A 25,740-nucleotide genomic window follows, 5' to 3' on the forward strand; every position below is an offset into this window, starting at 1 on the left:
GTGCTCCTTTTTCTGTCCTCATAACCTCCAGTCTGTCTTCTAGGCTGGGGTCAGTCTGAGTGATGTTTTGAGCCGTGTGCCACGTGGCTGCTAGTTTCCAACCCAGCAGTGACGTCTTGCCCCTACTGGGTGAAAGCCCCCCATCTAGATCTGGCTCCACAGCCTTACCTCCCACTGTGTCCCCCACAACCCCCCTCTGGACCCTCCAACCTGCTCGAATTGCCAGGTTATAGAACAAGCTCCTTTGGGCAGGGATTGCCTTTTATCTGCCTTCACATCTCTAGTGTTTGAATTAGCCTGGAGTATCACAGGCGTTCAAGAAAATGAAGGGATGATTGGATGAGCCAACGGATCCACGGCTTGTGTACTGGGAGGGGGAGACCAATGGTGGGTGTGGCCTAACGATGATGAAAGAAAACAGTCTTTTCGGCTCTTACAGAAACCAAATTAAGGTAAGAACAAAGCAGAAACCATTTCCTCCTCCTCCTTCTCCACTTCCTTCTCCCAGCGCAGAGTTTTATGATCTGAAATGGTTCCGAAATTCCTAAACGGAGAAGGGAACACGCGAGGTTAACGACGACTAAGAACCTGCTGCTGCTGCCCAGTCCTCTCCAGCCGAGCTCCTTCCCCAGAGACGCTCTCTGTTTGCATCGTTTCCGGTTACATGGTAGCCCCTTCCTCTCACTGGAGTCCCTAAAACTACACCCCGAACTCTGTACTCCAGGCAGGCAGACCTCACATCTCAAAGCAGTGCCACAGGTCTGCACACACTTCCTACTCACTCACCTAAACCAACAGTGTCTGTAGCTAAAGAAAGGAGAGAAGCAAGCTCAGCTGATGCTTTTTGTATGAAATAAAATAAAATAAAATAAAATAAAATAAAATAAAATAAAATAAAATAAAATAAAATAAAATAAAATAAAATAAAATAAAATAAAATAAAATAAAATAAAATAAAATAAAAATATCTAGGCAGTAGTTTCTAATTATCTTCCCCCAAGATACTTAACTACAAAGGGAAAGATGGTCACTACCGAAATTCAGCCCCTGTGAATTCTATCTCAGCAAGGCTGTGATTGTACCAAGTGGCACCGCTGGGATGGGGGGGTGCCGAGGACAGCTGGGGTGCTGGCGTGTTCCATCTTGCTGAGTGTGGTTTTGAGGATGTTTGTTCAGTTTCTTAAAAATGTAGATATATGGTGTATGTACTTATGGATTAATATGTTGTAATTCAAAATTAAAAAGTAAAAAGAAAAAAACAACAAGAAGGAAAACTAAACACAAAAATACAAATAAACTTAAAGCAGTTGTTTCTTGCTTTCCAAAGAGAAAGTTCAAAAGGAGGGGACACTTCATTTCTCAGGGCAGCCCTTCTCGTCCCGGGGCTCGGGCTGCGGTCTGAGGTGTAGCTTCCCACAGCTGGCGGCCCCCCGGGGACCCCTGTCCCTCTGACGGGCCAGCGACTGCAGACACCCAACTCCTCCACAAAACCGAGGTCTCAGGGCAGAGAACCCTCAGAACAGGAGCCACATAAAAATCCCCTGTGCACGGCGAAGCTGCAAACGCCCAGACACAGCTGTTTTTCAAGGTTGTCTTTCTCATGCTGTAATTTGTTTTCCAAAGGTGCAGCGAACTTTACAATTACTGTGAGGTCTACTATGTTATACTCTAATCTACCGAAAAAAAAAAAAAAATCTATCCTGCTCGCCACACACAGGCAACCAGCTTTTCCATGTCATCTCCAGAATCAAGAAACAGTTAAAACTGCCCTGGCTGGTGTGGCTCAGTGGACTGAGCACCGGCCTGCCAACTGAAAGGTTGCCAGTTTGATTTCCAGTCAGGACACATGCCCAGGTTGTGAGCCAGGTCCCCTGCTGCGGGCGTGCAAGAGGCAACCATGTATCAGACATTGATGTTTCGCTCCTCTCTTTCTCCCTCCTTTCCCTCCTCTCTAAAAAAGTAAACAAAATAGTAAAAAAAGAAAAGAAAAGAAACAGTTTAACTCCACTAAAACCAACAACATGGTTATGTGGAAATATGACTATGCTGTTATCTCCATACTGCAAAAACAGTCTTTGTTTATATATTCCGTATTTATTCCCAAAGTGGACCGAAGCAACCTTCCCTGGAAGGAAGCATTTGAAATAATTTCTTCTTCTTTAATAAGGATAAAAAGTAACATAGATGGAATAAGCATTTTTAATTTTTTTAAAAGATTTTATTTATATTTTGGAGAGGGTAAGGGAGAAAGAGAGGGAGAGAAACATCAGTGTGTGGGTGCCCTTCTACTGAAGACCTGGCCTGCAACCCAGACATGTGCCCTGACTGGGAATTGAACCAATGACCCTTTGGTTCGCAGGCCGGCACTCAGCCACTGAGCCACACCAGCCAGGGCTATTTTAATTTTTAAAAATATGTTTCTTGATTTTAGAGAGAGAGGAAGGGAGACAGAGGGAGAGAAACATGGACTGGTCACCCCCTGTATGCACCCCAACCAGGAATTGAAGCCACAACCCAGGTTTGTGCTCTGGCTGGGAATCAAACCCCCAACCTTATGGTGTACGGGGTGATGCTCCAACCCACTGAGCCACCCGGCCAGCGTGGAATTAGTTTTTTTGTTAGGAACAAAAATGAAGCTAAAGTTCAAAATTGAAGCGCTAACATAATTTCATTACATAATTTTCCAAAACTGAATAATCGCTTCTCCCTCAGCCCAGTACTGGTGGGCATGTACGCCTCAAAAACCAAGCCTGACACCCACATTCCCACCAGCACCATCACAACAGCCGAGTGTTCTTCGGTGGGTGAACAGACCAACAAAGAAGGTGGTCTATCCATACAACGGAATATCAGCCTTAAAAAGGAAAGAAACCCTGCCCTGGCCGGGTAGCTCAGTCGGTTGGCGCATCCTGCAGACCCGCCAAGGTCGTGGGTCTGACCCCTGGTCAGGGCACCTACACGAATCAACCAATGAACGCATCAACAAGTGGAACAACCAATCAGTCTCTTTCTCTCACTCCCCCCTTCCTCTTGCTTTAAAAAATCACTAAATAATAAAAAAACCCACTATTTTTAAAAAGGAAGGGAATTCTGACTTACACTACAACGTGAATGAACTTGAGGACACTGTGCTAAGTGAGAGAGCCACACACAGAAAGTGCAAGACTGTAGGACTCCGCGTATGTGAGGTGCCCAGGCTGACATCAACAGAGACGGGAAGCAGGAGGGCGGTTGCTGGGGCGGCGGGAGGAAACCGGGACGAATGTCCAGTGGGTACGGGACCCCTTCACAGGGTGGGAAGAGCTCTGGACGCTGGATGCGCAGCAATTGCAGACACACTGAGCACCACGAACACACACTTAAAATGGCTAAGAGGTCTCGTTTCAGGTGACATGTATTTTGTCACAATTAAAAAAACAACAACCCGAAGCTAAAAGGCTGAGAAGATCACTTAACTGAACCAAGGAGGGAAGTCAGTCTGGGGGGTCCTACAAGTGGGGAGACGGGTAGAGTAAACACGGTGTTTTAAAACCCTTGAGTAGAACCGTCTGCAAAGCTCTAAACCACCTAGAAAGCAGGCATTCTCATCCCCTGCTCGGCTCCTCTGCCGTCCTGGTGCCCTTTCCGTGCCCTTTCACTCTCGCCTTGCTCCGAAGCGGGCTCCTCCGAGCCTGCCTCGCTCTGTTCCTGGGGGGGGGGGGTGAGCTCCACGCCCCGCCTACTTGCCTCCACCCAGCGGGCCACACCCTTCCCGCCGGTCACTGAAAAAGTTACACCTGTTATTTTTAGGAACTACCTTCATTTTCCTACATCTATATAGTCTCCTAGACACCTTCCTTCCTCTTCCCAGCAGCTGTCCCTTCTCTTTATTTTAAGAAAATTTCAATGCTTTTGATTAAAAAAATGAAAACATGTTCAGTGAGGAAAATTGAAATGACATACAGAAGAATATGACGATGTACCCCAAGAGTCGCCCCTGTATGTCCTTTTATGCACCTATCAATACAAATGCATATATGTACACAGAAGCTGCCATCCACTGCTACTGCCGTCACACATGAACTTGGACTCTATATATAGCGACTTGCTTTTTTCCGTAAGCGACGCGGTTGCGGGCACATTTGCATCTCAGTGGATACAGATGTAGCTTATTTTTGGCTGCATACCAGTTCATAGTTGGACATACTGTACACGAGGGAGGACTAAAAAAAAACAGATTTACAAAAAATTGTGTGCTTATTCTTACACGTTTAAACTCCAGTCACCACCCGAGTCCTCTCCATCTGATGCAACGCACCTGTCCAGACGGATTTTCCACCGCTCAGAACGGTTTTTGAACTTGTCAGGTTTGTTGCCTTTTAGTGCTTCTGTTGTTTTTTGGTTTCACTTCTTCCACATCAGCAAAACATTTCCCTTTGAGGAATTTTTTTCATCCAGAGAAAGAAAAATAAGTCACTTGGGGTGACGGCAGGTGAATAGGGAGGGTGAGGCACGGGGGGGTCATGCCATTTTTGGTCAAAAACTGCTGAACACTCAGCACAGTGTGGGCAGGTGCGTTTGTAAATCACCCATCATGAAATGGGCAAACACAGTCAAAGAGTCTTCAAAATAAATTCACTGAGGCCTAACGCAGCCTCTCACAACAATGCCAGCTGGTGCGCTGATGCAGATGAGTTCCCAGAACACTCACCAACTGGGAGAAGGCCATGCTACAAGGAGCCCACCTCCAGGAGATCATTCTGGTTTGTTTTTTGTTGGGTCCCCCCCCTCGTAATTTATGTAACAGTTCCCGCCCAATGTGTGGAAAACCCACACAATCCTGAATTCACTAAGCCTCTAAATAACAGAGATTTTAGCAGCAATTCACTTATAAAATAAGATCAAACATAATAAAGAAGCAAAAAAGCAGCCCCAGCTCTTCCACCAGCCAGGACAGGGAGGGGGGTGGCCTGTTTTCAACGATTGATGACTATGATGTCCCCACACGATGACCTTACCCACCACACAGGGGCCGGAGCACAGAGACTTGCAGAAGCCCTGTTCACCACTGAGGACTGTCACTCAAAAACCAGCCAGCCTTCCCTCCACCCAGAACCATCGGCAGCTGCAGAAACCACTGCCCCGAAAGGCTGGCAAGTCTCCCTAACGCCGCTCCAGGCTTCTTGCCATGCAGCCATATTAAGGCGCTTTTCAAGCAGGACAGTCCTCTGAGGGCAGAACTCCCCTCACTGTGCAGCTGGGTGATTGGAGAGCCTGAGCGATGGACTTGCCAAGGTTGCAGAGAGTTTAACGCTAAGATGCAAAAAGCCCTTGAAATCTTGGTTCCAAACTCTCCGACCATCCTGCTGTGCGGAAGGAGGAAGCCAGCCCCACTTGTGATCATGGGCCCCTTTGCTGAGCAGGCCTATGACCTCGTGAAACATGGCTGCCATTGTACTCTTCTGGGCTGATGTCCCGGGACTGGAAATTACTGGAAAGCAAGATCAGAGCTCACTGTCCTGACAGCCACGGGTGGAAGATAACATTGGAACGAACTGCAGCCTGGTGTTGCCACGGCCCAGCAGCCCAGAGGCCACACCACAGCACCCCACCCTTTTTTAATCCAATTATAACCTAATAAAAAGCTCAAAGCCTCCACCTTGCCCCTCTGTGCTGGTGTATCTCTCCCCACTGGGCCCCTCACCTTTCTTGGAGAAGGAATAAAAACTTGACTCCACACTTTCCTCACTTTGTGAATTCTCTCCCAGCCGGTGTCACCGACCACCCTACCCCTGAGTATACAGACACTCTAGTTCTCGAAATCTGACCCTTCAGACTTGATGATAAACCCGACTCCCACGGATTCTCCTAGGTGGGAGCTCCAGGGAAAACTACAGGCAGAGTGATGGCCCGTCACACGGTGCTCTTTTCGGCCTGACCACTAGGAAATGCCAGGAAAGACCGCAAGTCCTGGAAGCCGGGACGTCTATGGCACTTCTGGTTTACAGGACGATTCATCTCAACCCCCGTCTTCATCCCCCCTGGGAAGAGGGGCTGCTCTTGCCTTGCGCTGCCGGGGAGGCTTTAAAAGGCCGTTCTCTTTCCCCTGCAGCCGGACACGCGTGCGTGCTGACGCGGGAGGTGAATTACTAGAGAGTAGAAGTCAGTGCTTCAGAACTCAGGCACCCGCTCCGCAATCACTGGGCCTTTCACTGACCCCGCATGACCTGTGGGGACGGCAAACCTGGGGCACAGGTCGGCGGATGGAATTACACACCGCGAGAATGCTCTCAAGAAGTACTCCGAGAGAACACGTCGCTGCCACTCAGTCTGCTGTCAGCCATCGCTCCACGTCTCCCCAGGCGCACTGAGTGGCCCGCTCCAGCCCACGGACAGGACAGGGGCAGAGCTCCCGGCGGCCTGGCCTGAGCGCAGGCGCGGCTGCTCCGCGGGCTGGAGTCCTGGCGCAGGCCCTCCCGCGGTTCCGGGGTCTTCGTTTACACTCTCCGTGCCTCGTGTTCCCATCTGTCACACGGGCACCTTCCTCATTAGGGTCTGGGGACAACATGCCTGGAGTCTAGAACATCCAGGCCTGGCAAACAGTAAGCGTTTAATAAATGTCCACCATTATCATTACTAAAGAACGTAGGGCAAGTGCACGCCATACACTCCATCTCCACCTACTTACGTGGCACTACCCAATTTGCTTGCTCTCCTTTTCTAACGTTCGTTTTCAAGTACAGTTGACATTTCGGCAGTACTCTGTGTTGGTTTCAGGGGTACAGCACAGTGGTTGGACAACCATCTACTTTACGAACGACACCCCAGGGTTTCCGGGCACCGCCTGGCCCTGCGCGCAGGTGTCGCTCTGTTGCTGGCTGTGCTCCCTAAGCTGTACTGGACGTGCCCGCGACTGTTCCTATTTGCTTCCTTAACGTGAAATTCCGATGTCTTTGGAAAAAACATCTGCTCTGTACACTGTGAAGCATATTGAAGGATTGCTACAGGGAAATGGCGGCAGAAAGACCCATGCCGATGCTCCCTGGGGGGAAAGAGTCCAGCCTCAGGCCCAGGCTGCTCGCTGGCACTTGGGAAGGAGCCCGGTGGTCGCCCTGGGCTCCTGGAGAGGCAGGAATGCCGCGATGGAACTCCGGGAAAGGGAGCAGGCCAACGGAACCCAGACAAGCATGGCCTCATTTTAAAGTCATCTTTATGGCCTGAAAAGGTAAAAAATGTAGAAACAAACGAACAAACAAAAGGCTGCCCTGACTCAAGACACGAAAAAAAGGAAGGAAGGAACTGAGGTGAAGGGCAAGTCCCCGCGGGGGGAGGGCTGTTTCCCATGCATGAGCTGGCCTCCGTGAGTGAGCAAAATCCTTACCTGGCTCAGTCGGGAGAAAAAGATCTTTCTTCTCCAACTGCCAAGGTTGTTGAAGCAAAATCAGAGTGGACATCTGATAAGTCTCGGCAGCGTCACTTAATTGGAAGCCGAAAAAGCTCAGTATTTTGAAAAGTACTAAGGACTAAGGACTAGAAGAGGGACCAATCCAGACAGAAGGGAAGAAAACAATAAAGCCACCAACAAGAATGTTTTTATACTGCAGCTCAAGATGGAGGACCATCACCAGACTAACCTCCTGAAAAAAAGCTTTTAACTTGCCTGCCTGAACATCGTCAGTACTCCCCACGGCCTATGGGACAGAGCCAGGAACCTGTCCCGGTAACGGAGCCCCACCAGCCTCTCCAATCATGTTTCACCGTCGGGGGATGTCCACTCCTGCCAGACTGGCTTCCTTATTCGTTCAGGGGAGGAACAAACCACGCTCATTTCAGCTTTGTACCTCAGCGCCTATCACACAGTACTTGCTCAGGAAATGTTTGCTGATTCAGCAAAAACTCGGCCGTGTTGAGAACTGTACGCTGCACCCCACTCCTGGAGAGCCCCTTCCCCAGCCCGCTGCTGGCAGCCCAGCTGTTCCCGAAAGCTCTCTGGCCGCCTGCCACCTCTCCTCAGCACCAGCACCCAGACAATCCACCCTGGGCTTCTCCACTCCCGGCCTCAGTCCCATGGACTCCCAGCAGACCCTCGGTGCCCTTTAAACAGTCCTGCGCGTATGTTTTGTCTGTGCAACTGAACTGGGAGATTCTAGAGGAAGGCAGGATATTTTGAAGCAGTGAGATACAGTGGGAAGAAAGGTTATTATTCTGTGGCCTCGCAGTCCTAGTTACATGACTTTGGGAAAATTCTGTGTGAAAGGCTTAGAACAGTGCCTGACTCGAGGTATGCATTTTGCAAATGTTGGCTATTGCCATTCTCCACCTCTCGGAACCTCAGTTCTCTCCTGTACGAATGGGATTCATAGTAACTCCTCTGAAAAAATAAGTATGTAAATAAATACAAAAGTAAATTAAACAAAATAAAGTAAGATAAGTAATGTTTGAAGTCTCTAGGACCTTCCTTAGCCATGCTGTAGCCACATGGCAGCCATTATCACAAAACAACTTGCTGGAGGCAGAGAAAATGCTCCATAAAAGTGTGTGGAATGAGCTCAGGCTGGTGTAGCTCAGTGGATTGAGCACGGGGCCTGCAAACCAAGGGGTCACTGGTTCCGATTCCCAGTCAGAGCACATGCCTGGGTTGTGGGCCAGGTCCCCAGCAGGGGGCACATGAGAGGCAACCACACATTGATGTTTCTCTCCCTCTCTTCCCCTCTCTCTAAAAACAAATAAATGGAAATCTTTGTGGAGTGAGTGGAAGGAACAGAGAGAGACACAGACCAGCATCAAATCGGATATCAAGGGCAACCCTTCCGTCATTCATTTCAGCGATCTTTACCAAGGGCTATCGTTACACCATATAGGCTTTGTTCTAGGTGCTGGGAGGCAACAGCGAAACTAGCCTTTCTCCCATGAAATCCACATTCTAAAGGGCAAGACAGAGAAAGGAAAGTTTTTATGGTATGAAGTGCTACGAAGAAGCAAAAACATCAGGGCGAGAGCAAGCTGGTGGGGGCTGGGGGCGGGGCTGCCTGCAGACCAGGCGCTGGCACTGGGCAGAGGTCTGAACTCTCAGCAGAGCTGGCCTCCCCCTCCGGCGGACTCTGATAGTCTTTCCACCGCTCAGATTCAGGTGCCAGAGGCCCAGCTCTGTCAGAGAGGTGGCCATCTACTTCCCAGGACACCACTCCACTCAGACCAAGCTACAGTCGCTGCTGAGCCAGCGGCGTTGTGAAAGAGGTGGCCACTTAGCCCCACGCGGAGGAGATAAACAGAGCACAGCCATACCGCCACCGGCCTGTTCCCCAGGAAGTTCAGATCGCTGTTCTCTCCAAACAGGTAACCTTCGGGGTGAGTGGAGTCGAACTTCTCTCCTCCCATAATGAAGTGGCTGGCAAAGTAGCTTCCTGGAGGGGGAGAGACAGAAAGATCAGAACCAGTCAAACGAAACCAAGCGAACGTGCCCGTTCGAAGAAATGTCAGCCCTTGAAACAAGTAATGAGAGCACTTGCTGACCCCAGGAGAGCTTTCTTCTCTGGATTTGGGGTAACAGCACGAAATAAGCGAGCAAAATCGTAGCCATGAGAACAGAAGATACCAACCATAAAATAGATCGTGTTCTCCTTTGAACACTCTTTACGCGGTCTTTGCCGTGACCGACCTCTGACACCATCAGCCGAAACACCAGAAGGTTCCACGATGCACATCAATGAGCACACACGTGTATTGTGTTCCTGACTCTCCCCCTTCCACTTGAACTGGTTACTCTCTGTCTCCACGTATTCCGGAACCTTAACCAGGAAGACCGATCGGCACGTGCACACACATTCCTTTGCCTGGTTTCCGCGAGCTGCCTCCCACCCGACACACAAAGAAGGCTCCGTGCCCCTGACGCCACACATGCAGCCCTCTGCAGCAAAAGCTCTTCATTTTTTAAAGATTTTATTTATTTATCTTTAGAGGGGAAGGGATGGAAAGAGGGAGAGAATATCAATGTGTGGTTGCCTCTCTAGCTTCCCCTGCTGGGAACTGGCCTGCAACCCAGGCATGTGCCCTGACAGGGAATCAAACTGCGATCCTTTGGTTTGCTGGCCCGCACTCAGTCCACTGAGCTACACCAGCCAGGGCAAAAGCTCTTCGTTTTTCATACATGCTTCAAAACAGCCGTGTAACAGGAACATACTAACGTAAATGACATGGCCAGCACTGACTGTCCTGGCAGTTACAACACAGTTACAGAGTCTGGCTGGACCACAGGTCAGTGCTCTGAAAGACAGGCACGCCCGCACGCTGTCCATCTCGAATTCACTGACCAGGCCGGGCCGAGGGCCAGGGACGCCAGTGGTGACCGGCCCTTTTGCCCTACCTTGCAAAAACCAGACGCCGTCAGTGGTCAGGGGTCAGAATCCTGGGCAGCCTCCTCCAGACCGGCCAGGCACTGACTGGTCACCATAGGAGGCTCAGGTGACTCTGCCGAGTCCACCTGGGAATTCGTTCCGACTCTGACGGTGAAATGAAGGCCCCTGCACCCAGACATCTGCACACTCACTCTCCCACGACAGGGGAGCCCCAAGCTCAGGGCTCATACCTCATACGCCTCACCCATGCTCCCAGGCACTCAACTCTTGCTGGGGGAGAAATTATGAAATGGCCACAGGCTTCTTGCTGGGTTGTGTCAGCTAGGACGCAGATTAAACTCCCTGAGTCAGCTTCAGTTTCTGTGCAAGGTCTGCAGCAAACTCTAAAAAAAATCAGACGGTCCCATCACTGCCAGCCAGTGAAGGAGTCACAGCAAGGAAGATGTGGGCGATTCTAACAGAAACGGAACCAAACATCCAAGTTCTGGATTCTCTAGGTGCAGAGCTTGAGAGTAGAAACACTTCTTTAGACAAAACAACGTGCATGAAATCACGCACCACGCAGTGAGGCAATTCTTTAATTAAACAACAAGCAAGAAAAGAGTCTTGGCTGCCAAGATCAGAGTGGTCCCTGACGGGCTCCTGATGGCTACCCATCGAAACTTAAAAACGCACAGGGCAGCCATCTGCCGGGAGGCAAGCGTGCAAGTCCTCATTTAGGAGAGCCTAGTCCTCAATTATTTATGTCCAGTGCTTGTGGGCCCTATTTTCCAAGTGCATAATTTATAGAGGGGGAGGTGTCTCGGTGCCTCAAGTAGAAACAGCCACCTCAAATCATCGAAACCATTTACAGTTGGCCGTCAGTAAAATGCATTCTCTACACATTAGAAATGATGTATTTATTCTATATTCAGTGCAATTAGGAGAGTTAGAGAGTTTGCATTGCTGGGTGGCTTGCCTGAATTGTGGATAAAGGGTGGTGACAGGCAGGTTTGGGGCCTGGCATTGCACAGGGTGAGCTGAGTGGGGGGCACCCTGGGGTTCCAGCACCTGCGAGCAGTCGGGCGGGGGGTGTGGGGACAGCGATACGCATGGATAAGCCGCTGACATGGTTCTAGCAAGAGAACAGCACCAATAGCTAAAGGGTTAAAGAAAGTACCAGGGTTCTCTGGAAATGCCCCCTTTTGCCATCATATTAAAAGAAATGGTTGAGAACCTAGTGTTAGAACTCACTGCAGTTTTGCCTTGCATCGGAAACCAAGAGCCCAAATACACAAAGGCCAAAAGTTAGGGCCAACAATTCGCGGATGAGAAAAGAATTTTTCATTTCGGGGGAAGCACCAATGCCAAGTTCCTTTAAAAAGCTGACCTCCCTGGTGGTCAGGATAGCTCGTCACTCAGAAGGAAAAATAAACCGCACCAAAAGCTTGCCTTCTCCTTTCTTCGAAATGGACCCCTCTAAAACCCTGCCCCGGTGAGGCCGGCGAGAAGCCGCAAACCCGCCGCGTGCGGCCTGGGCGAAGCTCTCCGGCCACCCGAGCCCGTCCAGAGGCACAGGCCAGTGGGACTGAGCTCGTGCTAACACCGAATACACCCACGGCTCCCAAAAGGTGCCTTCTAAACCACAAGTGCCCATTCTTCGCACGAACTGCGCTCTAAAATCATAAATGGCGTTGTGGGAAAGAACCATACCAAAATACTTCTTTGCCTATTTACTAAAAGGAAAAAATATTTATGACTCATAAATGAAGGACAAGTTTTCCATTATTATTTAGCTGTAGTTTTTTTTTTTTAAATCTACACTTGAGGACATTTTTGCATTGCTCTTAAAGAGACAGGAAAGGAGAAAGAGAAATATCAGCCTTCTATACGCGCTGGCCAAGGGACAGTACCCTCCTGGACTAGGGATTGAACCTGCCACCCAGGCCTGTGCCTTGACCGGGAATCGAACCTGCAACTCTTCGGTTCTAGGACAAAACTCCAACTAACTGAGCCGCACCAGCCCGGGCTTTAACTATAATTTTTAACCCAAATTCATATTCAGAATTCTCTGAGGGCTTTAAGAAGACATATCTTGTGGTGATCATTTTGCAAGATATACATATACCACATGATCACACTAGACACCTGAAGCTTACACAACATTTATGCCTCAAAAATGCCGGGTCAGGAAGGAAGGCACGTCATCGCGGATCTGCAGAGTTATATGTAGAACAGAAGGTGCACGTGGGAGGGAGAAGGGGAATTAGTGTTCAGTGGGTACAGATTTTCAGTTTTGCAAGAAAGACATGTTCTGGCGATCTTAGCACTACTGAACCATATGCTTAGAAACGGTTAAGATGGTAGGTGTAATATTACAGAGTTTTTACCACAATAAAAATCAACATCAAGGGGAAAATCCTACAAGGAGAGGACCAGAAGGACCAGCGCTAATGCAAGTGCAGTGTGCGGGGACCCACGGGAAGGTGGAGGTGCGGGGATTGAGAAGGGCCCATCACAAAAACGGTCCCAGGGCCGCGGAGCACAGCCCGGGGAACAGCCACAGTCCTAATAACTGCGTGCGGTGTCAGGTGGGGCCTGGATTTACTGGGGGGTCATTTCGTAAGGGACACAGATGTCTGATCACTGTGTTGTGCACCTGAAGGTAATGTCATATGGTGTGTCAACAATAATTTTTCCTTTTTAAAAAAAATACAGAACACTGCACGAATTCGCGTGCTGTCCTCACACAGGAGCTGTGCTGAGCTTCTTTGTGTCGTGCCGATTTTAGTGCGTGTGCTGCCAGAGTGAGCACTAAAAAATAAATTTTAAAAGAGTATTAAACAGCCCTGGTGTGGCTCAGTGGATTGAGTGCCAGCCTCCAAACCAAAAGGTCGCAGGTTTGATTCCCAGTCAGGGCGTGTGCCTGGGTTGTGCCAGGTCCCCAGCAGGGGGCGTATGAGAGGCAATAGATGAATGTAGCTCTCACAACACCAATGTCTTCCTCTTTCTCCCTCCCTCCTCCTCCCTCTAAAAGTAAAACAAATGAAGTCTTTTATAAAAAAAATTATTGAAGAAAAACAGGCATTCAGGCAAAAAATTCAATTACTTATAAGGGAAGAAAATGACATTAATATTTTTCCTCCAGATCAGCGCTATCCAGTAAAGACATCATGCGGGCCCCATCACTGTAAACGGCCTGAGAGCCATGCTTTTAAAGAGTAAACATAAACAAGCAAGGTTAAGTTTAATATATTTTATTTATCCCGATATTGGCTATCCCAATATGTCCAAAATATTATTTGAACATGCAATCAATATAAAAATTATTAAAAAGCTATTTATAGATATATATATATATTTTTTTGGTATAAAATGGAGTCTTCAAAATCTGTCATGAGATAAGCCAGAGAAAGACAAGCACCGTATGATTTCACTTACACGTGGAATCTAATGAACCAAATAAACTACAAACAAAACAGAAACAGACTCACAGACGCTGAGAACAGACTGACAGCTGTCAGAGGGGAGGGAGGCTGGGGGCTGAGTAAAAAAGGTGAAGAGACTGATTAAGTAAAAAAAGAAAAAAAAATCCATCACAGACACAGACAACTGTGTGGTGCCAGGGAGAGGAGGGTGGGGGTCAAAGGGGGTCCAGCGGGGGTAAGTGGCGGCGGAAGGAGACTTGACCTGGGCTGCTGAACACACGACACACACGATGTGCCACAGAACAGTGGCCCTGAAATCCATACACTTTCGTTAACCAATGTCACCTCCACAAATGCAGTTAAAAAGGCAATAATCCAGCCCTGCTCTGAGAAGTCACTCCCCCGTTCACACTCGGTTTGAGCCGTCCGGGTTTTCCCACTCACCCGTAAATATGAATATTCAGGCTTTCTGATTTGCCATATTTTGTTTCTGACCTAACTGGGGTATGACACACACACACTGGCCTGCAGGTTGATTTTTCCCGCCTGATGTCCCCTAGGTGCCCTCCCACGCCCGTCCCGGGAGCGGGCCCCGCCCCTACTGCCCAGTCCACAAGGGCCCCCAGCCGCCTGGAGGCCTGACTCCCAGCCCAGCGCTGTGCGGACCAGTCCCACACGGCTGCTCCTCCCAATGGCCCTCTCACGTAGGGTTACTAATTTCTCTTTCATATTTTACAGGAAAGGAAATAAATGCACAGAGAGTTTAAGTAATTTGTCCAAGGCCACACAACTGATAACAGGCAGCGCCAGGCCCCAAAACCAGCTGTTTTTATTCCAGAGCCTGTGGGTGCTTGGCCTTTACCCTACAGCCTCACTGAATGCTAAGATATAATTTTCTTTTTCTATTTGAGTGTTTAACACCTGGAACTTGCCCTTATGGATTATCTAGGATAAGGATTTAAACACTTTTTCCAAATAAGAATCTTTACCAATACCACTTTTAAACATTATTTGAAATGTGAGGTTTATCATGCTCTGTGTACCTCGATCTAGGCTCTGGTCTATTGGGAACCAGTGCAATGTAGTTCGCCTGTGACCTTAACAGTTTTCAGAGCGAGGCCCTGGACGTGGATCCAACCTTCCCCGCACTCCCGAGTCCGCAGCCCTGACCCTGCCTCCCTTCTTTGCAGAGCTGCCTGGGAACCTTCTGCATTTTGAGAGCCCGCCCCTTCCAGTGTGCCTACACTTCCAGCCTGTGTTCTTAGGTCTCAGGAAGGAAGGTGCTCTCCGCTCCCCGTCCCAAGGTTAACTTCTTCACCCGCGTTCCCATTCCCTCCTGCCTCCGCCTCCTTGAGACCTCAATAACCGTCGTTCTCGGTAGTTCTATTCCCCTCTGCCCGCTGGCTTTTTACCTCCCTCATTGTACAAGCATATTTTCTCCGCAACGCAAACAGCAAGTGAAAAAATCAGTTCCACCCCCATGCCTTAATATATCCGCCCTCCCGCCGTCCGTCCGTCCATCTGCTCCCATCCCACACCCAGTCACTCCTCACATCTTCGCAGCGGTCCCCACCACACCACCGAAGCTGTTCTCTGAAACCCCGCCCCGTCTTGAGCCTCTTGAGCCTCTTCCTCCTCTCAACTTGCTCCACTTTTCGCCCAGGCTGCAAACAGGGACGAGTCTCCAGGGCTCAGCCCTCTCCTCCGCTCCTTCATTCTCATTCATTCTCACTCTCTCACTCCCTCCCCCTTCCTCCTTCTCTCTCTCCGTCCCTCCCTCTTAGGTTCAAAGCAAAGGCCTTGACCTGGGACAGAACTGGACTTGATGCAGATGTTGCCTTCCACAAGTGGCGTGACCTAGAGCAAGTTATTTAACTTTTTTGAGCTTTGGTTTCCTTATCTGTAAAATGGAGATAATACCTCTTTCACAAAAGGATTATTGTTGGGACTGAGGCTGGCTGGGCACCATGGGCAATCAGCACGCGCAGGCCTTTCCCTTCTCTACTCGAGGACTTCCAAACCTCCTTCTCCCACCCTTCTCTGGAGTTTTAGTCCAAATCTTTAACTGCCTGCCCTACCTTCTCCTCTGGGTATCCCATCTTTGCCTGAAACTCAGTGAATAACCTTTTCTTCTGGAAGGAGTTGGAGCAAAGCCCATTTTATCTTAGGAGCAGGCACCAGAAGTCCTCTGGGGAACACCGGTTCCCTCCCTGGAACGTACCTTGTGAAGCTATTGAGATCGGAGAGCTGCACCAAGTACAAGGGCACTTTCATTGCTTCTTGATGGAATGCAAAATGCTTTGTAATTTGTTTTTCTTCTCGCAGGGAGGGGTGAAGAGTCAAAAAAAGGGGAGTTCAGGGGACAGAGACACTAAGACAGAGGAAGGCTGGGGCAGCTGAGCCCCGCAGAAGTCCCGGTTGGGGAAGGATGCTGACCACTCCTTCGCCCGTGTTTCTGCAGCATAAGCCCCAACTTCTTTAGTAGAATCTGCACGGTGAATACTTCCCGTGAGTGGAATTTTGGGGGGAAAGTGAAGAAGGCAGTGATGTCACGTTTGCCGTGGGGCAAAGACAGCAAGCTGGCGCTCAGGGCCCAGCACGGTCAGAACGTGAGGCGCTTGGGAACTACAGAAATCTTGGCGGGGGCTCTAGACATCTGCACGCATTGATCTGAGGCAATGGGCGGGTTTCTGTCTAACTTGCCCAGGTCCTGAGGAACAGTAAAGCCCCATCTGACGTTCGGGACTCACTTTAAACGCAGTGTCTGCTCCAGATTCCCAATTTCTGTCAAGGGTGCCTTGCTCCTCTGGTCCCCTAGGTTGAAAGTGTCATTGTCACCAAAGCTCTGAAAACCCTGAACGTGGGCTTTGTGGCAGGGGCGTCCGACCTTTTGGCGTCTCTGGGCCACACTGGGAGAAGAGCCTTGGGCCACATATTAAATATATCGTGACACACAGTCACACACACACACACAAAATCTCCATGTTTTAAGCAGATTTACAATGCTGTGTTGGCCGCATTCATAGCCACCCTGGGCTGCAGGTCGGACACCCCTGGAAAGCATCCTCGTCAAGACCCCCGGCCCTTCCAAGGTTGATCACAGCGGGTCCCCACGCTCCAGCTCCCCAGCAAATCTCTGTGCTCCCAGGTTCTCCCCCTCCAACCTACATCTCTACGAGATAAACCTCCCTTAGGACACCACTGGGCCCCTCTCAATCTTGGCTGCTACCTATCTTCTAAACTTATTTCTCACTGCCTTTCTAGAACTCTCTGCCTCAACCGACTAACCTGTTCGCTATTCTCTAAACCCACCAAGAACACTGGCGACCTTCAGGCCACTGCTAATGTGATTCTGCACACTGCATTTTTTGAGAGTTCTGTTCTGCCTTCAAAGTCATCTGCCCCCTAGAACCCCACCCTTAGCGATCAAGCTCTTCTCTATTTTAGTCAGCTGTTCTGCCCTTTTAAACAGCTTTTTTGAGGTTTAACACACACTCACACCGCATAAAACCCATCCAGTGTGTAATTCAGTGCCTTAGCTAACTCTCACCCCGAAACGCTCCCTCCCATCTGTTTACAACTAAGTCCTGCTCCCATCTCCAGCCTCGGGCGAACACTGTTCTACTGTCTCTCTCTGTGAACTCGCCTTGTCTGGCCATTTCCGACAGATCGGCTCACACAAGGCACAGTCTTGCCGTCGGCTTCTTCGCCCCCTGGTTTGGAGGCTAATCCATGCTGTGCCGCCTGCAGCAGCAGGCCACCCTGTTACACTGCCGAGTGGTGCGTCGTATACGTGCTCTCCGTGTTGTTAAACCAGTCACCAGTCAGTGGCCATCGGGTCACCTGCAGTTTGGTGACCATCAGGAGCGACGCCCATTTCTCTGCATCCTCGCCGACTCTTGCTACTGTCTTTTTTAATTTTAGCTGCCCCGTGCTTGTGCAGTTCTGTCTCTCCGCAGCTTCAGTGGCTCCTCCCAATAGTGCTGGCAGCCAGCATCCCTCTGGGTCTATTAGCCCTGCTGCTTCTTCGCTGGTGATGGGTCTCATCCAGTCCTTGCCCATTTTTCAACTGCTTTGTCTGTCTTCTTACTATTGGGCTGTGGAAGTTCTGGATATTCTGATGCAAACCCTTTATGTGCTTGAGAAATATTTTCTTTCAGAGGATGGGTTGTCTTTCATCTTCTTAATGTCGTCTTTTGAAGCAGAGACATTTTCAGTTCTGAAGAAATCCAATTTATCAGGTTTCTTTTCTCTTTATGGATTATGCTTTTGGTGTTGTATTAATGAACACTTTGCCCAATTTGAATCAAATAAAATTTTTCTTTTATAGCTTCTTGTGATGACTTTATAGTTTTAGCTCTTGTATGTGGGTCTATGGTCCATTTAAAAATCAGCTTTATTGAGATATAATTCACATACCATACAATCACCTAATAAAAGGGTGCTGTCCAATGTTTTTTTCCTATATTCACAGAGTTATGCAACTATTCACCACCATCTAATTTTAGAACATTTTCATTACTCTGAAAGGAGACCCATGAGCAGCCCCTCCCCCAGCCCCTGGCAGTCAGCAATCCACTTTCTGTCTCTACGGATTTGCTTCCTCCGCCGTTGCATAGGAAGGGGATTATATAACACACAAAGTCGGTCCAGACAGTACCCAGTCACACAATATGAAAAATACAGACGCTTATTGAAGATACAGGAAACACTGTACACAGGACAATGGCACTTCAGGCCCCTTCAAAGTAGGCACCTCCGGACCTCACACAGTTCTTCCAATCACCATCAGCTGCCCCGTTCTATTTTTCTGAATCTCATCAAAGGCCTGAAATCTCTTCCCTTTCAAAGGCGATTTTAGTTTTGGGAAAAGCCAGAGGTCACAGGGCTGTTGGGGGGCGGGAAGGGCTGAGTTACCTGGGTGATGTGATGTTTCACCAAAAAACTCTGCAGGAAGCATGATGCATGAGTGGGCGCACTGTTGTAATGAAGCTGCCAGTCACCAGCTGCCCATAGCTTCAGCCTTCGGAACCATCTGACTAGTTTCCGCAAAAGAATGTTCAAGCTTAAAACAATATTTAATGCAGATGCATTGCTCTACTGGCTCAGTCATTTTGAATGCGACAGCCACACAGTACACATGCTCACTCAGGCATCTACACCCCCCCCCCCCCCGCATTGACTAGTACAGTGAAGTGGTCACTGTTCACGCATGTGCATCCCAGTCTACTTGCCTTGGCCGCCAGGTCACATCACATCACATCACAAAGACTGTTCTTGTTGCACTGACAATGGCTGAACTTTTCCCGACATCTGGCCATCTCTGACTTAGCATTTCAAGGTTCACCCATGTGGTAGCAAGTACCACTACCTCATTCCTTTTTTTAAAAAATATTTTATTTATTTATCTTTAGAGGGGAAGGGAAGGAGAGAGGGAGAGAAACATCAATGTATGGTTGCCTTTCGTGCATCCCCTGCTGGGAACTGGCCTGCAGGGAACTGGTCTGCAACCCAGGTATGTGCTCTGACTGGGAATCGAACCGCGATTGTCTGGTTCACAGGCCCGCGCTCAATCCACTGAGCTACACCAGCCAGGGCAACTACTACCTCATTCCTTTTAACTGCCAAATAATATTGCATTGTATGTAGGTTTGCATTTTATTTATTAGTTGTTTCATTCATCAGTAGATGGACTTTTGGGTTATTTCCACCTTGTAACTATTATGAATAATGCTGCTATGAATAAGCATTCATGTACATGTTTTGCTTTTATTTTTGTGTACATGTTTTGGTATGGATGTTTTTTTTTCTTTTTTAAAATATTTTATTTATTTACTTTTAGAGGCTAGGGGGAGAAGGAAGAAAGTGAGGGAGAGAAACATCAATGTGTGGTTGCCTCTCATGTGCCTCCACTGGGGACCTGGCTCACAACTCAGGCATGTGCCCTGACTGGGAATCAAACTGCAACCCTTTGGTTCACAGGCTGGTACTCAATCCACTGAGCCACACCAGCCACGGCTGGTCATGGTACATTCTGTGTTCTTATTTATCTCTACGTATGCATTTTGCTTCTGACTCCAGATGATAAGCTCTGAGATTTTGGAAGGTGCATAATTTTTAAATAATAATTTTTAAACACTAGTGCTAAAATCTGGTTTTTAAAAAACATTTTCACGATGCAAACACTCTTTCAGCAACTGAAGATTCAAGCTTAGCATTTAGGTAGTGAGAATAATTAGTCAAAATGGAAGCCAGTATGTTCAATTTCATGTGTCAGCTTGGCTGGGCCAAGGTGCCAGCCCAGGGTAAACACCAGTCTAGTGCTGCTTGGTGAGGGGGGAGGGGGGTAATTATTAAGTGAATAGGCCCTTGGTAATGTGGGTGGGCTTCCTCCAATCAGGTCAGGCCTTAAGAGCAAAAACTGAGGTTCCTTGCAGAAGGGACTCTGCCTGGAGGCTGTAACACAGAAACCCTGCCTGGGTTCCCGGTCCGCCAGTGGCCCTGCTGACCTCAGACTCAAGACCACAGCACGGCCCGACGTCTGAGTTGCCAGGCTGCCCGCCTGCCCTACAAGTTTGAGACTTGCCACCCCCCCACGATCATGCGAGCCAGTCAATTTTTGGCCAATCAATGTCCATTTTTGTATTCTCGTTCTGTGGAGAAGGCTGACTACTCACGCAGCCACCAAACACTTGGTGTTGCTGATACTCCTTCTGGGTCCCACATCCTGAATGACAAAGTTGATTGGAGGGCTCCGTCCTGCCGTTCGCCACAGGCATCAAACTCGCTCGGCACAGGACCAGAATCCATAGGCTGGTGCCCAGCGCCATGTGTGATGTGGACAGGCGCCCAAGAAGGGGCATTAATGCTAATAACAAGCAAGAGAAGAGGGATGCCACCAGAACAAGTGAGTGTAACCGCTGTCCTTTAGGGAAACCAGAGGCCCTAAACCTTATGACAAAATCAAGAAGTGAAAGCAGTCAGTCTGCTCTCAATGAAGTAATGTATAAGTAAGAAAAAAAAACACACTGGAATTTCCTAAAGCAACAGGATCACCACCTCTGAAATCTTTTAGAAATAACAGTGGCATTTGAACTCTTAATCCCGATGACATCATCAAAGAGAGTGACATTTTGGTTTTTTTCTGGTTAAGTAAATTTACTACAAATTTCAGGAACCTACTTAGTTTTAGTTGAAGTATCAATCAGACTGTGGCGGAATCGAATAATTCTTTATTAGGTAGCAAGTTGCATATTTTTAAGTCCCTCGTTTTAAAACTAACACTAAACTGATGCCCCTAAAAGCGAAGAGAAACTTTTATAACTGTTTGACAGGCAAAGACTTATTACCCCTGTTTTTTCTACTCTTGCCATAAGACCAATCCCCTTGATGAGCAAAGGAGTACTCCAGTATAACAAAGATCAGGAGAATAATGCTGTTAGTTTCTCAAGATTCTGATAAGCATTCTGAATTTTAATAAAAGGTTTACCGCTTAACCCTTGAGCAAAGTTAATTCCTCCTAATTTTCAACTTGCTCAGACATGTAGTGGGGAATGAACTAGACTGACCAGATACTGCATTAAAATAAATCCAGTGGCCTTTATAGCACCCCTGCTGCTTCCTGGGCAGAGAAAACAGGCCTAGTGGTCAACTGGTAGCGATGCAACGCCCCGTTCAAAAGATGGGTGGGCAGGCATTAAAAACCACGGCCTTAGCAAAGCCACGCCCCCGCTACAAATGAAAGACCGGCCTTAGCAAAGCCACGCCCCCGATACAAACGAAAGACCAGTGAGGAGGATTTGACAGCACGTGTGGGCTCCGACTCAGACACAACGAAGACCGAACCTCCCTCGGAACCAAGCTCTATACACAGCTGTCTGTGCTAACGCAGAAATACTATAGAGAAACAAACCCCCACCACACCCTCTCTTGCTTAAATGATTAGTATTCATAGATTCATTAACAAATCAAAACCCCACCTGAGAATGCATGTGTAACATTAATTATTGCTGCATTGTTTGTAAAAGACTGGAAAAAAAAAACCTCTCCTAAATATTCATCAATAGGAGACAATGTTAAAAAAAGTAATGGCATGTTCATACAAAGGAGTATTATACAACTTTTAAAAAGAACCAGAAAAGCCCTGGCTGCTGTGGCTCAGTGAGTTGAGCGCCAGCCTGCAAACCAAAGGGGTCACCGGTTCGATTCTCAGTCAGGGCACAGGCCTGGGTTTCGGGCCAGGTCCCCATTGGCCAGTACGTGAGAGGCAACCACACACTGATGCTTCCCTCTCTTTCTCCCTCCCTTCCCCTCTCTAAAAATAAATTTTAAAAAAGGACTCACTTAAAAAAATAAAAAGAACCAAAAAACTCTTCAATATAGAGATAATATAAAAATATCTCTCAAAGTGGAAAATACAAGGTATAGCTCACTGCACTTGTGCGCTCACAGGAAATTCCGGAGAAGCTGGAAGCAGTCACACAGGGCGTGGGGAGGGCGTGGGGAGGGCGCGAGCTGGGCAGGGAGACAAGCACAGTGAGGGCGGGACTTCCGCAGGCTATAGAAAACCTACAAACCCAAGTTCTGATATGAAATCGGCTGTTCTCAATAATTTTTTCAATGTTTCCAGGTTAACATACATGCGAAACTAAGGGTTTCCTTTAAAAATACAAAAAACAAAGGGAGAAGCCACTTGTGCTGGGCACAGTGACCATTACCGCAGGGACAGACGACGGTGCTGGTTTCTAGAACGGCTACCACCCGGCCGTGGAGACCGCGTGGGGGCCGGTGCCCGGGGAGGGCGGGCGCTGCCGTCGGCTTTGCCCTGTGCCAGGCTCCATGGCAGGGAGGCCTCGAAATCGAGCCAGCTTGATTCCTCAGCGGAGCCAGGACGCTGGGTTCTGTTTCAGTTCTGACACAGAATAGCCTCCGTTCCACAACCATCAAGGACAAGTTCAAGATCTACTTCCTGGTGAAAGGCAGAGGCTAATGTGTAGTAAGAAGCCTGACTTCCTAAGTCACCCCGGGCAAGCCAGCACACTCCTCCGGGCCTCCATGTGCTCACCGCGAAATGAGTGGGTCTCGAGCCCAGTTCTTTCACAGGTTCCTTTCAGGTCTAAAATCCTGTAACTCCATAAAGAGCCAGGTCAATGTAAAGATCAGATGAAGAGTGAGCCACGTCGCTAGCCCCATGCGTATTCCTATGTGCAAGTTTGTACCAAGTGCCAAGTACACGAAGCCTCGCTGGCTGGGACGTGAATGTTCCAATTCCTAGTTTGTGTGTTTTACCTTCAGTATAAACGATTTGGTCCACCTGATGCGAAGACGTCTCTCACACAAAATTTCTGATTAAAATGAGGAATAGCCCTGGCCGGTGTGGCTCAGCTGGTTGGAGCGGCAGCCTGTCTACTGAAAGGTCACTGCTGGATTCCTGGTCAGGGCACAGGCCTGGGTTGCTGGTTCGATCCCCAGTCACAGCACATGTGAGAGGCAAGTGATCGACTGATGCTCCTCTCTCACATCGATGTTTCTCTCCCTCTCTGTCTCACTCCCTTCCCCTCTCTCTAAGGTCAATCTGCATGTCCTTAGGTGAGGATTTTTTTTTTAAGTAACAATTAGGTAAAACTTTTAAAAATTGGTAGTATGGAAAGGATTATTTAAGACTGTAGGTACTGAGTGTGTAGGCTAAGAAAAGTTTTAGTTTGGCCCATTATCCTTTCTTTATCATCATCCAGATTCATCCTTATATCAATATCCTTTGGGGAACAGCCTTCCGGTGAATCAATCCCCTGCATGAACCCCCGTGCGCTCAGGAATCGTGGACGCACTGCAGCAGGCAAACTCTGCTGAAAACTCCCAGCTCAGCAAGACAGCCTCCACAGTTCAATCAATACAAGCTAAGTGATTTCAGAAAGAAAAAAAAAAAAACACTCGCAAATACTTTTTCATCTATGAAAAAGCGAAATGCACCCTTCCCTAGAACCGGCTTCCTATGGTCATAATTAGCTAGAGCTTGATTAAAAGCTCAGGTGACCCCCGGCTTTCTCTCAGACTGTTCGGCAACGGCTCTTAGGCATATTCCTGCCTGCAACGGCTCCTGCTTTGGCACCGCAGCAGTGGCCGGCAGACGCTCCGCAGGGGCGCAGGTTCACTGTCTGGTTCCCGCGTCCACCTGGCACGAGGAGGACAGGACGCACTGCTGGGAAGCTGTCTCGCCTCACTGGCGTGTCTTTATTTGAATGTCCAGTTCTGTCACCTCTCCAGAATTACCAAAAGCCCCACCAGGTCCTAAGCCAAAGAGAAGATGACAGTCATAGGTCCCCAGAAGGCTTGAGAAAAGCAATGAAAAACAAGGAGCAGACAGTTTGGTGATGCACCAGCAGCTCAGAATCAGCTGGCGCTCAAGCTGGTGAGCCTCTCTCTCCTTCACTGCCCAAACCCTGCTCCATCTCCAATGCCTATGCCACAGCCCGGAGGCAGGAGACATTTCTCTTCTCAGTGACTCTGAAAATAAACACGATACTTGTATCCATTTTAAATACCTGTGCCCAGTCCCAGAGCTAATCCCATTTCAGACCCTGGGCTTGCTGCTACGCTGGCAAAGGGACAGCCTGGGTGACCCCTACTCCCATTCCCAAACATTTCCGTTAAACACTTCTTTTTCCTTCTGACAGCCCCTGGAAAGGCATCAGCAGTGTAAAAGCATTTTCTGCCTCCTTCCTCTGGCAGTCGATGCGAGCTGGCCCCTGAGAACCAAATTCAAACCTGCGCCCGTCCCTCTCTGGGGCCTGATGCTCCGGCCAAGGCCCCCACCTAGCACAGGTGCATGTGTCCGATTCCAGCCCTCCGCTCCCCAAAAGAAAGGGGGCCCCGGCAGGAAAGAAAGGGACCTGGCGCTGCGGCCCGCTTACCCACCTGCGCCCAGGGCACCCCGCCCCTCGGGACCCGCAGTCCCCCGGGCACAGGTCTCTGTCCCAGGACAGCCTGAGCGCAGGCCGATCACGTCCTCCGGCCGACTGCTGGCCACCGCGGGGACCCCGCCGAGGCCCCTCGAGCACCCTTGCACTCCTCCCGCACGACCGACCTCCCTCCCCGATCACTCTGCGGTGACCTGGAGCGCTCGGTCCCTAGGACCCCCGAAGCCCCGAACCAGCAGCGTCGCCACCTCCTCCCCGGCCCGGGTGGCGCCCTCACCGGACTTGGGCGGGTAGCGGTACACGGAATTGGACGGGATGTCCACCTCCTCCACGCCCGCGTGCTGCCGGCTAGTCAGGGCGCCCATGGCCGCTGCGCCCGCGCCGCCCTGGGCGTCTCACCGCGGCCGCTCACCCCTCGCCCGGAGCGGGGGTCGGCTGCTCGGGGCCGCTGGCTCTGCCTCGGCGTCGGCGCTGCGGCCCTGGCGGCGGGGAGCCCCCGGCGCGCCGCGCACCATCCTCCGCCGGGCCCCGCCGCGGCGCCTCTGCGACGGGGGCTGCGGGTGGGCCGGGGGGCGCCGCCGCCTCGGGCCGCGTGATGTCAGCGGCGACTCCGCGAGGGGACCGCGGCGGCCACGGCCAATGGTGCGGCGGGGCGGGAGCGGCCGCGCGGCGCCAGCCAATGGGTGGCGAGATGCGGCGGAGCGGCGGCCGCGCTCGCGGCCGGGCTGGGGCGGGGGCCGAGGGCGCGTGGCCCGGCGGAGCCAGCGCCTCCCGGCTCCGAGGACCGCGCGGCGCGCGAGGCCCGGCCGAGGTCGCTCCACATTGTCCCCCCAACCCGAGGCGGCCCGGGGCTTCCCGGCCAGGAGGCAGCCCCCTGCAGCCCAGCTCGGCATCCGCAAAGCCGATGGTCCGCACCCCGCAGAGGGGCGCCACATGAGCTTACGACGCTTTGGCCTCCCTCACCCCGCAGTGGGGGCCTTAGCCCCAAAGTGCTCTGTCAATCCCACCTCCCAGGAGTCGGGGAGATGAGTCCCTGCGGATGACCCGCCATCCCTCTCGGGGAGCGTCTTTCAAATCGCTGGT

At 50.0% G+C, this 25,740-nt stretch overlaps 1 protein-coding gene and 1 non-coding gene across 4 annotated transcripts in view; both read right to left on the bottom strand.

Moving 5' to 3' along the window:
- The window catches only part of RNF157 (ring finger protein 157), a 58,251-nt gene extending 32,973 nt beyond the window's left edge, over window positions 1–25,278 (bottom strand). For all 3 annotated transcript variants that reach the window (XM_037157784.2, XM_037157785.2, XM_037157786.2), the window contains exons 1-2: window positions 24,935–25,278; window positions 9,265–9,383 (exon numbers count right to left, since the gene is read on the bottom strand). In XM_037157784.2, the coding sequence (XP_037013679.2) occupies window positions 9,265–9,383; window positions 24,935–25,022 (207 nt within the window). In that variant the 5' untranslated portion in view covers window positions 25,023–25,278. The remainder of the gene's footprint in view (window positions 1–9,264; window positions 9,384–24,934) is intronic.
- On the bottom strand, window positions 13,022–13,128 carry LOC119058688 (U6 spliceosomal RNA). The gene has a single exon (XR_005084295.2). It is a non-coding gene; the product is annotated as a U6 spliceosomal RNA (small nuclear RNA).
- Window positions 25,279–25,740: the final 462 nt, after the last annotated feature.

Source organism: Artibeus jamaicensis, unplaced genomic scaffold (genome assembly GCF_021234435.1).
Source record: "Artibeus jamaicensis isolate MK-2021 breed Jamaican fruit bat unplaced genomic scaffold, CSHL_Jam_final contig_2259, whole genome shotgun sequence".
NCBI classification, from domain to species: Eukaryota; Metazoa; Chordata; class Mammalia; order Chiroptera; family Phyllostomidae; genus Artibeus; species Artibeus jamaicensis.